General features: G+C 43.1%; 1 protein-coding gene across 6 annotated transcripts in view; it reads right to left on the bottom strand.

Moving 5' to 3' along the window:
• rbm19 (RNA binding motif protein 19) overlaps positions 1-7,206 on the bottom strand; it is a 285,521-nt gene extending 278,315 nt beyond the window's left edge. For 3 of the 6 annotated variants that reach the window (XM_078554051.1, XM_078554052.1, XM_078554053.1), the window contains exons 1-3: positions 7,066-7,202; positions 6,829-6,948; positions 2,537-2,719 (exon numbers count right to left, since the gene is read on the bottom strand). In XM_078554051.1, the coding sequence (XP_078410177.1) occupies positions 2,537-2,719; positions 6,829-6,948; positions 7,066-7,149 (387 nt within the window). In that variant the 5' untranslated portion in view covers positions 7,150-7,202. Of the gene's footprint in view, positions 1-2,536; positions 2,720-3,541; positions 3,787-6,828; positions 6,949-7,065 lie in introns of those variants that run through there. The other 3 variants (XM_078554054.1, XM_078554055.1, XM_078554056.1) reach the window with 3 other exon arrangements.
• Between the last annotated feature and the right edge of the window lie 6,986 nt (positions 7,207-14,192).

Here is a 14,192-nt window from a genome sequence, read left to right as displayed (position 1 = left end):
TAGGTGTGACTCCAACCAGTGGGGAGTTTTCCCCCTGATTCCCATTGACTCCAGTTTTGCTAGGGCTGCTTGATGCCACGCTTAGTCAAATGCTGCCTCGATGTCAAGGGCAGTCACTCTCACCTCTGGAGGTCAGTTCTTTTGTCATGTTTGAACCAAGGCTATAATGAGGTCAGGAGCTGAGTGGACCTGGCGGAACCCAAACTGGGCGTCATTAAGCACGTTATTGCTAAGCAAGTACTGCATGATAGCACTGTTGATGATCCCTTCTGAGAGTAGACTGATGGAGCGGTAATTGGCCAGGTTGGATTTGTCTTGCTTTTTGTGTACAGGACATATTTGGGCAATTTTCCACATAGCCAGGTAGGTGCCAGTGTTACACTAGAACAGCTTGGCTAGGGGCACAGTAAGTTCTGGAGCACAAGTCTTCAGTACTATTGCTGGGTTATTGTCAGGTCCCATAGCCTTTGCACTATCCAGTGCCTTAAGGCGTTTCTTCATCTCACATGGAGTGAATCGAATTGGCTGAATGCTGGCATCTGTGATGCTGGGGACCTCCGGAGGGGCAGAGATGGATCATCCACTCGGCACTTCTGGCTGAAGATTGTAGCAAATGCTTCAGCCTTATCTTTTGCACTGGCGTGCTGGGCACCCCCATCATTGAGGATGGGGATATTTGTGGAGCCTCCGACTCCAGTGAGTTGTTTAATTGTCAACCACCATGCACAACTGCATGTGGAAGGACTGCAGAACTAAGATCTGATCCATTGGTTGTGGGATCGCTTAGCTCTATCACTTGCTGCTATGCTGTTTGGCACGCAAGTAATCCTGTGTTATAGCGCCATCAGTTTGACACCTCATTTTTAGGTGTGCCTGGTGCTACTCCTGGCATGCCCTCCTGCAATCTTCATTGAACGAGGGTTGATCCCCTGACTTGATGGTAATGGTAGAGTGGAGGATATGCCGGGCCATGAGGTTACAGATTGCATTCGAGTACAATTCTGCTGCTGCTGATGGCCCACAGCACCTCGTGGATGCCTAGTCTTGGGTTGCTAAATCTGCTTGAAATCTATCCCATTTAGCACAGTGGTAGTGCCACATAACATGATGGAAGATATCCTCAATATGAAGGCAGGAGTTCATCTCCACGACTGTGCCACGGTCACTCCTACCGATACTGCCATGGACAGATGCACCTGCGGTAGGCAGGTTGTTGAGGATGAGGTCAAGTATGTTTTTCCCTCTTGTCGGTTCCCTTACCACCTGCCGCAGACCGAGTCTAGCAGCTACGCCCTTTGGGGCCGGGCCAGCTCAGTCAGTAGTGGTGCTACCGAGCCACTCTTGGTGATGGACATTGAAGCCCCCACCCAGAGTACATTCTGTGCCCTTGCCACTCTCAGTGCTTCCTCCAAGTAGTTACCGAGCCACTCTTGGTGATGGACATTGAAGCCCCCACCCAGAGTACATTCTGTGCCCTTGCCACCCTCAGTGCTTCCTCCAAGTAGTGTTCAACATGGAGGAGTACTGATTCATCAGCTGAGGGAGGGCGATACGTGGCAATCAGGAGGTTTCCTTGCCCATGTTTGACCTGATGCCATGAGACTTCATGGGATCCGGATGTTGTTGATGTTGATGATCCCAAAGCAACTCCCTCCAGACTGTATGCCACTGTGCCGCCACCTCTGCTGGGTCTGTCCTGCTGGACACACAGAACATACCCAGGGATGGTGATGGTGGTGTCTGGGACATTATCTGTAAGATATGATTCTGTGAGGATGACTATGTCAGGCTGTTGTTTGCCTAGTCTGTGAGCCAGCTCTCCCAACTTTGGCAGAAGCTCCCAAATGTTAGTAAGGAGGACTTTGCAGGATCGACAGAGCTGAGTTTGCCATTGTCGTTCCCAGTGCCTAGGTCGATGCCAGGTGGTCCGTCTGGTTTCATTCATTTTTTGAGACTTTGTAGCAGTTTGATACAACTTGGCGGCTTGCTAGCCCATTTCCGAGGACATTTAAGAGTAGGCCAGACCAGGTCATTAGTGAACCAGGTGGGTTTTTACAACAATCAGCAATGGTTTCATGGTCATCATTATACTTTTAATTCCAGATTTTTATACTTTTAATTCCAGATTTTTATTGAATTCAAACTCCACCATCTGCCATGGCGGGATTCAAACCCAGGTCCCCAGAGCATTACCCTGGGTCTCTGGATTACTAGTCCAGCGACAATACCACTACGCTATCGCCTCCCCCTTTAGAAATTCAAAAAATATTACAAAACTGGAGAAAAATTGTTGAAGTCTGCTGTCACTTTGCTCTTATTCATCAGGATTACATCACAAAAGGTACAATTTGTATTAATTTGTGAACTTCTACTTTCAAAAGTGTACTGATATCTTCAGCAATACTGCATCATAAACACCTTCATCAAGGATTGAGAGGTCTCAGGAGGTATCAAACCAACAACATTATGACAACTAGTAACTCATTTTGCAAAATAATATATGCTTTAAAATAAATCAATACCGCACAACACTTACAGCAATTCTAGAAGTGTCTATGTAGCTCTTATTGAAGTGTTTTAAAGCAGCTTGTGCTTCCTCTTCTGTTTTGAAGCCAACAAATCCAAATTTTCGAAATTTTCCATCCTTTGTGAACTTCAGTATGCAGTCTGTTAATGTTCCAAAGGCACCAAACAGAGTTTTAAAACGTTCATCTTTCATCTGGGAAATGAAAAAGTAACACTTAAACAACCACAGATCAAACTAGGACATACCTTTGCATGCTGATACTCCAGTCAGAGATTATTCTACACAGAAACCAGCACTTAAATAGGCAACATGTTTTGCTCAGCAACAATCTCAGACATTATTCTGTTCATCCAGATTACAAATAATGATTGGACAATTATGTTATTGGTAATACAGGAAACCATACTTGAGTAGCTTTTTGGAACCAGGGTATCAAAGGAATCCTGCCCTTAAGTCTACAAAAGCTTCACTCTAGAAAAGCAGATTGGTTTAGGTGTTCAGCAACAGCTCTGAAAAATAATTCAGTGCTCGAATTTTTTAACATTCATTCATGGGATGTCGGCTTCGCTGACTGGGCCAGCATTTATATACACACAAAATTAGCTTGAATAGGGATGGCAGCATGTTTAGAGCAAATGAGCTGTGCCATAAAAATCTAAAGTGTTGCTCACAGTGACTCATTGGGCAAGTTGCAGACCCGAGTTGGGTGGATCACCAGGAGCCGGACTGGGCTGCCCACATTGCTGGGTTAAAATGAGGCTGTGGCTGCACTGGGTGAACAACAGGAACACACACTTGTTCCTGCAACGCAGTGAGCTAGGGGGATGCCACAACATGATAAGCGAACAGGTTTAACTCTGGCCAGTGCCCGGTATATTCAATTGCTGACAGTGGGGCTAAGACCACGTTGCGTTTTGTTCAGGTTTGGGACTCACTTAAGATGAGTAAGTGTGAACTGAGGGAGTTGAACATGAACAACACCGGGCCGGGTCTCCCTCGCCCTCCAGGACTTACCCCGCTCGGCAGGTTCTTCACAATGAGCCGGGACATCCCGCTGCTTCGCTCCCCCTCCCGGGTCCTAGCGCGTGCGCTCTGCCTTCCTCGTGCTCTCTCTCCCTGCTCCCCCCCACTGAGTCCTGGGTCCTCGCTCTGGCTCTGGCTCTCCCTCCCCCAGGTCCTCGTGCTCTCCTGTAACGGTCACGGCCGCCACGAGCCGGAATCTCTGGCCGCTCACGCGAATTTCCCCCTCCCACAACCCCTTGCGGCTCGAACTACGGCAAGTGGCGACGGACAAAATCCTCCTGCACTTCAAAACTGTTCAATAAACGCTCCTCTCCCGGTGGAGCAGACCGATTGATACATTAAAGGGTGCGGGATTTCTGCAGTGTTTTCAGGGTAGCTTTCTGCAGAAACCTGACCTAGAACCAACAAAAGGGGCGATGCTATATTAGGTTTAGTAACGAGACAGATTTAGTATGTGCCTAATAGTATGTGAACTTTCATCCATTAGCCACCATAATATGATGGAGTTCAATGTAGTGTTTGAAAGGGGAAACAGGAATATGGTTCTAGATTTATGAAAGGCGAAACAGGAATATGGTTCTGGATTTATGAAAGGCGAAACAGGAATATGGTTCTAGATTTATGAAAGGCTGACTCCAGTGAGATAAGACAGAAACTGTCCACAGTAAGCTGGGCAAATCTGTTAATGAGTAAAATACCAAAGATCCATGGTATGTGTTCAAAGAAGAATTCAATGTGATACAGAGCCAGTTTATACTCCTAAGAGGCAAGGACCCAACTTGCCATAGAAAAAAGAGAGCCCTGGACAACATAAAGGGGCAACGAATAACATAAAACTAAAGGAAAATGCAATACAAAAATGCAGAGGCTAGTAGAAACCCTGGCAACTGGGAGAGATACCAGGAACAACAAATGCGACAAAATGGATTGCAATGGTTACAAAAGAATATGAAAGGAAACTTGCAAGGGATGTCAAAAATCAACACAAAAAATTACAACTATATTAGTAAAACGAGGGGGACAGGAACAATGCAGATCCCTTGAAAACTGATAACGGTGATATTGCAAATGAAAATAAGGAAATGGCGAATATGTTGAATAATTACATTGCATCGGTAATTACAACGCAAGGAAACTAATATTGAATCAGGGACTGAAACTCAACAAAATGACATTGATGAGGAAAGCAATGGCATGAAGGAATGACAAATCCTCAGGACTAGATAGTTTCCACCCCAGGCTTTAAGGAAGAAGGTACAACATTGCAGGTGCCCTAACTATAATTTTTCAAAGTCCTCTTGGTTCGGTAAACATTCCTTTAGATTGGAAAATTGTGCATGTCACTCTACTATTTAAGAAATATGAAGGGGAAACCATGGAATTATAGACCAGTTAACCTAGGAAATTACTAATCTAGAATTAAGGATAGTGTGACTGAATGTCTTGAAAATTTTCAGCTGATCAGAGAGAGTCAGTGCGGATTTGTAATGGTAGGTCATGCCTGACAATCCTGATTGAATTTTTTGAAGAGCAGACTGAAGTAGTGGACAGGGAAATGCCTATGGACATTATTTATATGAACTTCCAGAAGGCATTTGATAAGGTTCCTCATATGGGACTGTTATCTAAAGTTGAAGGTCATGAAATTGAAGGCAAATTATTGGAAATTGGATAAGCAGCAGGAGACAGAGGATAGCAATAATGGGCAGGTGCTCTAATTGCAGTAAATGCCTGAATCTCCTGAAGCATTATGCTCAGACCTTTCAAGAGAGTTGATCCTTTTCCTGTAAGTCCATGTATACCACATCAACAGCATTACCCTCATCGACCTTTTCTGTCAGCTCTTCAAAAAACTCCAGCAAGTTAGTTAAACACGATTTCCCCTTAGAAATCCATGCTGGCTCTTCCTTATCAATCCATATTTTTCCATGTGACTACTAAATCTATCCCGAATAATTGTTTCCAGAATCCTGCCCACCATTGAAGTTAAACTGACTGGTCTGTAATTGCTGGGTTTATCCTTACAACTTTTCCTGATATATATTAATGATGTGGATCTTGGTGTGCAGGGGACAATTTCAAAGTTTGCGAATGGTACGAAGCTTAGGAGTGATGTGAACTGCGAGGAAGACGGTGTGGAACTTCAAGAGAACATAGACAAGTTGGCGGCGTGGGGCAGATAGGTGGCAGATGAAGTTCAATGCAGCAAAGTGTGAGGTGATGCATTTTAATAGGAAGAACATGGACAGACAATATAAAATAAGCAGTGAAATTTTGAATTGGGTGCAGGAGCAGAAAGACCTGGGTGTATATGTGCATAGATCATTGAAGGTGGGAAGACAGGTAGAGAGAGCAGTTAATAAAAAATATAGTATCCTGGGCTTTATTATTAAGGGCATAGAGTACAAGAGCAGGGAAGTTATGCTGAATTTATATAAGACACTCGTTAGACCTCAGCTGGAGTACTGTGTACAGTTCTGGGCACCATATTATAGGAAGGATGCGAACACATTGGAGAAAATGCAGAAGAGGTTTACAAGAATAGTTCCAGGGATGAGAAACATCAGCTATGAGGATAGATTGGAGAGGTTGGGTCTGTTCTCCTTGGAGAGAAGAAGGCTAAGAGGAGATTTGATAAAGATGTTCAAAATCATGAGGGAGCTAGACACTCATAAAAGGATCAAGAACGAGAGGGCACAGACTTAAAATGATTTGCAAAAGAAGCAAATGTGACGTGAGAAAAAACTTTTTCACACAACAAGTGGTATGGGTCTGGACACACTGCCTGGAAGTGTGGTGGAGGCAGGTCAAATCGAGGCATTCAAGAGGGCATTAAATGATTATTTGAATAGAAACAATGTGCAGAGGTACGGGGAAAAGGCAGGGCAATGGCACTAGGGCATAATGCTCATTTAGCGAGCCGGTGCAGACACAATGCCGAATGGCCTCCTGTGCTGTTAAAATTCTGTGATTCTGTAGACCTTGTGTTGCCTCCTTCCAACTGGCTCTCAGTGTCCATATCCTCAGCTCTGTGGAGGGGCATGTGCATGAGGAGAAGGCAGTTGCTGTTGATGGTGTTGCTGCACCTCTAGTTCCTTATCAGAGGTCCAAGGTAGAGCTGCATAAGCTGCTCCCATGCCACAGTGAAAGGTGACAGCAGGGAAGTGCAGTGCAACGTGAGTAAAGTGCAGTATAGGTGAACTGACTTCCAAGAAATTGGAAATCACCTGTTAAGCAGTAAGAACAGATCAGAAGTGCTGTAAGCAGCCACCTCTCACCTGGCCATGGTGAGAATGCTTCAGTTTCAATGACCAAAGTAGACTGTCAGTTTCACTGAAGATGCTCTCTCCGCAGTGCACTGCCTTGGTTGATCTTGGTGAGTTGCGTACATACTGTAGCTGAGGAAATACATGCACTGGCTGTCAAAGCCAGACTGCTGAGTTAAAACAGGAATGAATTACCTATTTACATATACAATGACTTACTCAAAAGCTCCAAGGGGAAGCCCGGCTCACCTGCAAACTGTGCAGGTAACACCCGCAAGTGGGGAGGAAGATGAAGGATTTAATACCCCCATTCACTCGAATCCACACCCCCATCTAGTTGAAGTTCGGATTCTGCCTAATATGTGCTGTCTTATTTCTGACATGGGCAGAATTTTGCCCTTGTCGGGCGGGTCAGGAAGCTGACCATCGCCCGCGATCGGGGATGGAAGGCGATTTCATGCTGGCAGGCCAATTGAGGCCCGCCCAGCATGAAACACGAGCGGCAGCACTGAGCACTGCCTGTGCGGCAGGAGGAGGAGTGTGAGCTGGGCGAGCATAATCTTCACGCATGCATGCAAGAGAGCGCTACATAATCTCCCTGAGGCACAGAGCTGCCTCAGGGAGGTGAACTGATTTCAAAAAAAAATTAAAGGCTTCATAAATGTTATGAAACATGTTCCCTCATGTGACTCTGTCGCATGAGCAGGGGCATGGTATTAATGAAAAAATAAAGTTTTTGCTTTATTTTTATTTGCTTTTGCAAACCTCATCCCACCGTAAGGTTGGATAGGCAGCGAAAAATTTTTTTTAATCAACTTGTCAATGGCCTTCATAGGCCTTTTAATTGTCGGCGGTCGCGCTGCCGACTCCAACGAGCACCCGCCAACCGAAATATCGCGTGAATGCACGATGATGCCGGGTCACATGCCTGACTTCATCATGCGTCATTTTACGCTCGGTCATGTCGGCCATGTGCCGCCCACCGAACTGAAAATTTTCACCATTGGGTACAAATGACTTTTAAAGAATATGCACTACATTAAAACTGCCACTAGGTGGTAGTAGACACTAATAGATCAAGATTGGTTCATTAAATGTACAAAATCAAACACACAAATTGTGCTTTAAAGCAATGCCAGTCTTGCAATATATCGTTTTAAAATAAACTTTATCCAATGAAAATATATGTCTTTTTTAAACAAAATGATAACAATTATTCTGTTGTTGAATAATCATGAACCTAACACTACAGTCTTTTGTGCTTTTGATGTCTTTTCCTCTTAGTGCCTTAATATTCTTTTTGTATTTTGAATATTGGGTTTCAAAATAAATATAGAACCTTATCAACATAACACATCCTAAGGCTCTATTCTCTACCAGTTGTGTGCTGTCTAAATTTTCCCTGTGTGCTCGATCAAGTATATTGGCTTATCCCAACTCTAAAAGTCAAAGAGTCATAGAGGTCTACAGCACAGAAAAAGGCCCTTCGGCCCATCGAGTCTGCACCGGTCAAACAAGTACCTAACTATTCTAATCCCATTTTCCAGCACTAGGCCCATAGCCTTGTGTGCCATGGCATCACAAGTGCACATCCAAATACTTCCTAAATGTTATGAGGGTTTCTGCCTCTACCATCCTTTCAGGCAGTGAGTTCCAGATTCCCACCACCCTCTGGGTGAAAAAATTCTTCCTCACATCCCCTCTAAACATCCTGCTCCTTACCTTAAATCTATGCCCTTGGTTATTGATCCCTCTACCAAGGGGAAAAGCTCATTCCTGTCTACTCTATCTATGCCCTTCATAACTTTATACACCTCAATCATGTCCCCACTCAATCTCCTCTGCTCCAGGGAAAATAACTCCAGTCTATCCAATCTCTCCCCATAACTAAAACTCTCCAGCCCAGGCAACTTCCTGGTAAATCTCCTCTGCACTCACTCTGGTGCAGAGAGTGTGACCATAAACAGGTTAAAGTGAATATGTACGTTAATTAGAAGTAAAAAGGATAGAATAACATTGCTAGTAACCAGCCAGCAAAAAAAAGTTACAAAGCGACAAGGATGTGGAAAAAGCAATGCAGAAGATAACCTATGGACTATAATCAACACTTAGCTAGCTTCACCAGGCATGCCAGTTACCGCCTTTCAAAGTCACTGGTTCATCCCATGTGTCAGCTTGTCAGTATTTCTGGAAGGAAATCATATTACACTGTGTAGAAGGCTATCAAATAATCCCCGTGTATTGGAAGGCAGGATTAAAAGTGTTAAAACCAATCAGTTAAATTTAAAAGAAAGACTTGTATTTATATCGCATTTCTCATGATCACTGCATGTCTCAAAGTGCTTCACAGTCAATGAAGTGCCTTTGAAGTGTAGTCACTGTTGTAATGCAGGAAATGTGACAGCCAATTTGTACACAGTAAGCTCCCACAAATAGCTACGAGCTAATGACCAGATAATGTGCTTTTGTGATGTTGATTGAGGGATAAATATTGGCCAGGATGCTGGGGAATATTATTACATACTCATAATAATCAGTAAGCAAATGAATAGGCTGCTAAACCCTGAACTGGAGACACTATCAGGTTATTCAGAGGGGACACTGTTCAGCTCCAGGTACAAGTTCTTTTTTAATGTCCACATTTTTTATGTACATTAGCTTTCCTATTAACAATTGCAGGTTGTAATGATTTATATTTTTATTGGTTTAATATTAAAGGGAGTGCAGGATCCTTGGCTTTAGTAGTAGAGTCATAGAGTACAAAAGGAAGGAAATAATGCTAAACTTTTATAAGTCACTGGATTAGACCTCAGCTGGAGTATCATTCTGGGCATCACACTTGGGGAAGGATGTTAAGGCCTTGGAGAGGGTGCAGATGAGATTTACCAGAATGGTACAGGGACGAGGAGCATCTGTTATTCGGAAACACTAGAGAATGTGGAATTATTCCTGTTACAGCAAAGAAAGTGAAGGGAATATTTAATAGTGATGTTCAAAAGTATAAGGGGATTATAATAGGGAGAAACTGTTTCCACTGGCAAGGGGAATGATAACTAGAGGACACAAATTTAAAGGAGGAATATTATCCCTATGATGCTGTGAGGGGGTGTTGGGAGTCGCTAAAAATTCAAAAATCTAAAACCCGACCCCAGCCTGTCTCGAACACACACTTCGTTTTTAATGGAGGTGGGCTAGAGGGATAGCAACTAATTTGCTCTCCCAAGGCAGATCACTTAATTAGTTATTCTAATGGGGCTGCAAATTTTAATAGATTTTTACACTTTATGGTAGTGGACAGGGTTTTGCACAGCCGGGAAACCCAGCAGCTGAAGGGAAACGGGAACGTCAGGATCCAGCAGGCAAGTGCCTTTCTAGCACTCCACGTGGGCCAGAAGGAGCAAGAGTGCTTCTGCCCTCCCCCACCACCCCAAATACCTCAACAAACCTGCTTGCCTCTGCATGACTCAAATCTCCCTGGCCTGTGATAGCCCCTGACTCACAATCTCTGTCACAACCCGTGATCTCCTTCCTGACCCACAATCTTGCTCTTTGATGGTATGGTACAATATTCATGTCCAACTGAGAGGGCAGAGTAGGCCCTCATTTAATATCTCATTTAAAATATTCTACCTTCGGTATTGTAGTGCTCTTGCAGGGCTGCACTGAATGTCATCCCAAATTTAGTGCTAATGAAGGGACGTTTTCTATCCTCCAACCCACGCCTTCCACCCTCAACACCCTTCTTATCTCCCCACCCCACTATTTGCCACTGAGGTTTCTGGGTGGAAATCATAGCAGTGTACAAATGGTGAAGCACTGTATTTCACATTGGTGAGTTTAGGACTACACTGCCAAATGGCCACCAATAGGAGGCGAATCCTGGTCAAAGTATCAAAAAGCAAAACTATAGAAAATAAATCTCCTGCCTTTAGTATTCCCATTGCCTTTCACCACTGCTGTAAAACGCACTTCCATGTGCTTTAGGTTTTCTTTCATTTATAAAAGCAATTAAACGAATTAAGCATTTAAGGTGTAAGAAGTTGTTTCTCACTGGGCTTTTAGTGGAACCTCTTGTCTTCACAATATCATAAGAACTATATTCAGGGCTGTTTTGAGTTGTCAGCGTTTTGAACCTGCGGGGCAGCATGTATCAGAAGGTCATGGGTTAAAGCACCACTCTAAGGTTGATTGTCTAGCTGAAGCTGACACATATGTGCAATGCAAAAGAGGTGCTGAATTGTCAGAGATGTTGTGCGACCCCTGGCCCGCTTATCCGAGATAAATTTCAACAAGAGACCCTTCATCAGGTGCTATAGGCTCTATAATTAACACACGCAAGGAGCCTAATGCCTGTTTCAGGCAGTCGCCTGGCACTCTTAACAAATGGGTCACACAAATTTAGTAGTTAGTCTGAACACCTGCAGAGGTTGGGCACACCTCGTCCCACTGTTAAACTGATATGTTTTTAGCTGAAAAGGGGCACAACAGATTCAAATTATTACAATCCAAGGTTCATAATTGTAAAATCATCAGCTTATATATTATCAAACATTGGGTCACAAAGTTGCTTTGCATTACAAAAACCGACAAAGGTTCAAAAGGGATGGCTGACATATATTTTAGATAGCTACTGAGATAAATCGATTGCAAAAGCAAAATAATGCAGTTGCTGGTCGGAAATAAAAAAAACAGAAAACACTAGAAGTACTCAGCAGGTCTGAAAGGGAGGATCTGTGATAGAGTGGAAGACAGGAGACAGTTCTTCACTATACAACTCATTAGCACAACAGTGACGCCACTTCAGAAAGTACTTCATTGCCTACTGTCATGATGATGTGATGTGTGCACGTGTAATATTAATCTTTAATTTCATCGGCTTGTCAAATATATATTTAACTTCTTTAAAAGGACCTTTTAAAACAAACAAAGACACTGACTTAAAGTTGCTGCCACAGGTCATCTGACAAGCCTGGTATTACAAGTTGGTCAGTTTCTGGAAGTTTCCAATGTGAATGACAATTAGGACATGCCAAGGCAAACCCCCATGGAATTTCACACCTGCTGATGTCAAGAATTACTTCAAAGATGAACTGAAACTTGTAACTGGCTCTCACCATTTGCATTTCTATAAAACTACCTTTCAGGCAGAGACAGAAAGTCTACTGGTACAATGGCTATATGGAGGGTGTTGATATGTTCTGCTTTGCTCATCACAAGGAAGAATTGCCTATTCAGTAGCACTGGCTAGGACATTAAAAAAATTAATCACCTCGACCATAATACAATAACCAAAACTGTGCAGACCTGAGCTAATCAATTACCTTCTGTGGAATACTCATTATAGGGAAAGAGCTCATGTGACCAGAATGACCAATTTGAAGTGTCTTTTATTACAACACCCTGGTTGCTTTTAGGCAGTCTAGAAGAAGAAGTCTAATAAGTCAGTAGCGTCATCTTTCTCTCTCTCTCTCCTGCTCTCAAGTTCAAAACCCTATCTCTGGTACATTGTGGAATCTATCACAGAGATAGAGAATTTCAACTGAAAGGAAAAGACCAATTATAGTTTAAAAGAGACTGTCTCCAGAAATTACAGTTTATATAGGCCTCAACCCACTGAAATTTCAAGACCACCGTGGAAAAAATCTGCCGCCAGCAAAGAACTCATAAATAGTGAATTCTCCGTTTTTAACCTAGTGATATTGTTGCTGAACTAGTAATCCAGAGACCAAGGTAATGCTGTGGAGACCCGGTTTGAATCCCACCATGGCAGATGGTGGAATTTGAATTCAATAAAATCTGGAATTTAAAAAAGTCTAATGGTGACCGCATGAAACCATTGTCGATTGTCGTAAAAACCCATCTAGTTCACTAATGTCCTTTAGGGAAGGAAATCTGTTGTCCTTACCTGGTCTGGCTTACGTGTGATTCCAGACCAGATTCCAGCAATGTGGTTGACTTTTAAATAGCCTAGGAAGCCACTCAGTTTCTCAAGGGATATTAGGGATGGAAAATAAATGCTGGCCTAGCCAGCGATGCCCATGTCCCATGAATGAATTTTAAAAATTTTAACTTGGCCAAGAGATAACCTCCTACTGCATAACTTGAAATTGTGTGTGTGTGTGTGTGCGTGCGTGCGTGTGTGTGCGTGCGTGTGCGTGCGTGCATGTGTATGTGTGTGTGTGCGTGCATGTGTGTGCGTGCGCGTGCGTGCGTGCATGTGTATGTGTGTGTGTTGCAAAGGTCGGGATTTGTGTTGGCCTTTTAAAATATTTTTTATCTCTTACCTGGATGGGTTTTAGCACAATAAAAACTAACTAATTTGTGTTTAAATCCAAGGAAGCCTGTTGGACTGAGTTCTTTGCAATCAGCACGTAAATGGTTAAGTACAGACACTGAATTAATACCTTCATCCTTATAACTTACAAAAATCAGTTACAATCAATAGAGACATGGGGAAGAAAGGCCGAATCCTGACACGTATCCTCACCGGTCGTAACACTATAAAGTACTTTGGGACATCCTGAGGTCATGAAAGGTGATATATAAATGAAAATTCTGCTTTCTTTCTTTCAACGAATACTTCCTTGGAAAACTCACAAGAATTAACCTCAGCCGTATACCCCACTGTGACAAAAGTAATTTAAGCAGACTTAAGGACTTAAGGAAACGCTAAACAGGCTTAAAAGGCTCAAAATGAATAAATCCCTTAGGACAGATGGTACCTATCCCAGGATTTAACAGAGACCAGGGATCAAATTTGTGAACCATCATCTTAAAAGAGTCAATGAATATTGGAGAGACCACTAGATTTGCAAACAAGCAAACATAGTACCAATATAAAAGAAAGTAGGTAAACCTAATTTGGGCAACTGCAGACCCATCAGTCTAAATTGGCTAAAGCATTTGACTATGAGAAAACTTACGGAGTACCTGTATGAGAACAATCAAAGCGATATAAACCAACATGTCTTTAAAAGGGGAAGATTATCCCTTGGAGTCCCCCTTGAACTTTTTGAGGAAATTGCATCGCAAATGGGGACAGTGAAAACCATATGGTATTATGTACTTAGATTTCCAAAAAGCCTTGATAAAGCTCCTCATGAAAGGCTGCAATTCAATTCAAAGTAAAACCTGAATGCAGATAAGAAATTGTTTGAAGAAAAGAAAACAGCAGGGGGTGATGTTAGGCTGGGGCAAATATTGGACAGAGTTCAGTGTCACAGGGTTCAGTGCTAGGGCCACCAATGATGCTAAAATACATTAGTGTCTTAGGTATAGAAAACTGATGAAAACTCGGTTAGGTCGACAGGTGAACTTGAGGGGGCGTCACGCAGACAAAGGAGCTAAGGACCTACAAAAGGAGAAAGCTAAAAGCT

This window comes from Cetorhinus maximus, chromosome 12 (assembly GCF_964194155.1).
Source record: "Cetorhinus maximus chromosome 12, sCetMax3.hap1.1, whole genome shotgun sequence".
Classification (NCBI taxonomy): domain Eukaryota; kingdom Metazoa; phylum Chordata; class Chondrichthyes; order Lamniformes; family Cetorhinidae; genus Cetorhinus; species Cetorhinus maximus.
Note: the sequence above shows the minus strand (reverse complement) of the source record. Positions and strands in the feature narration are given on the sequence as shown.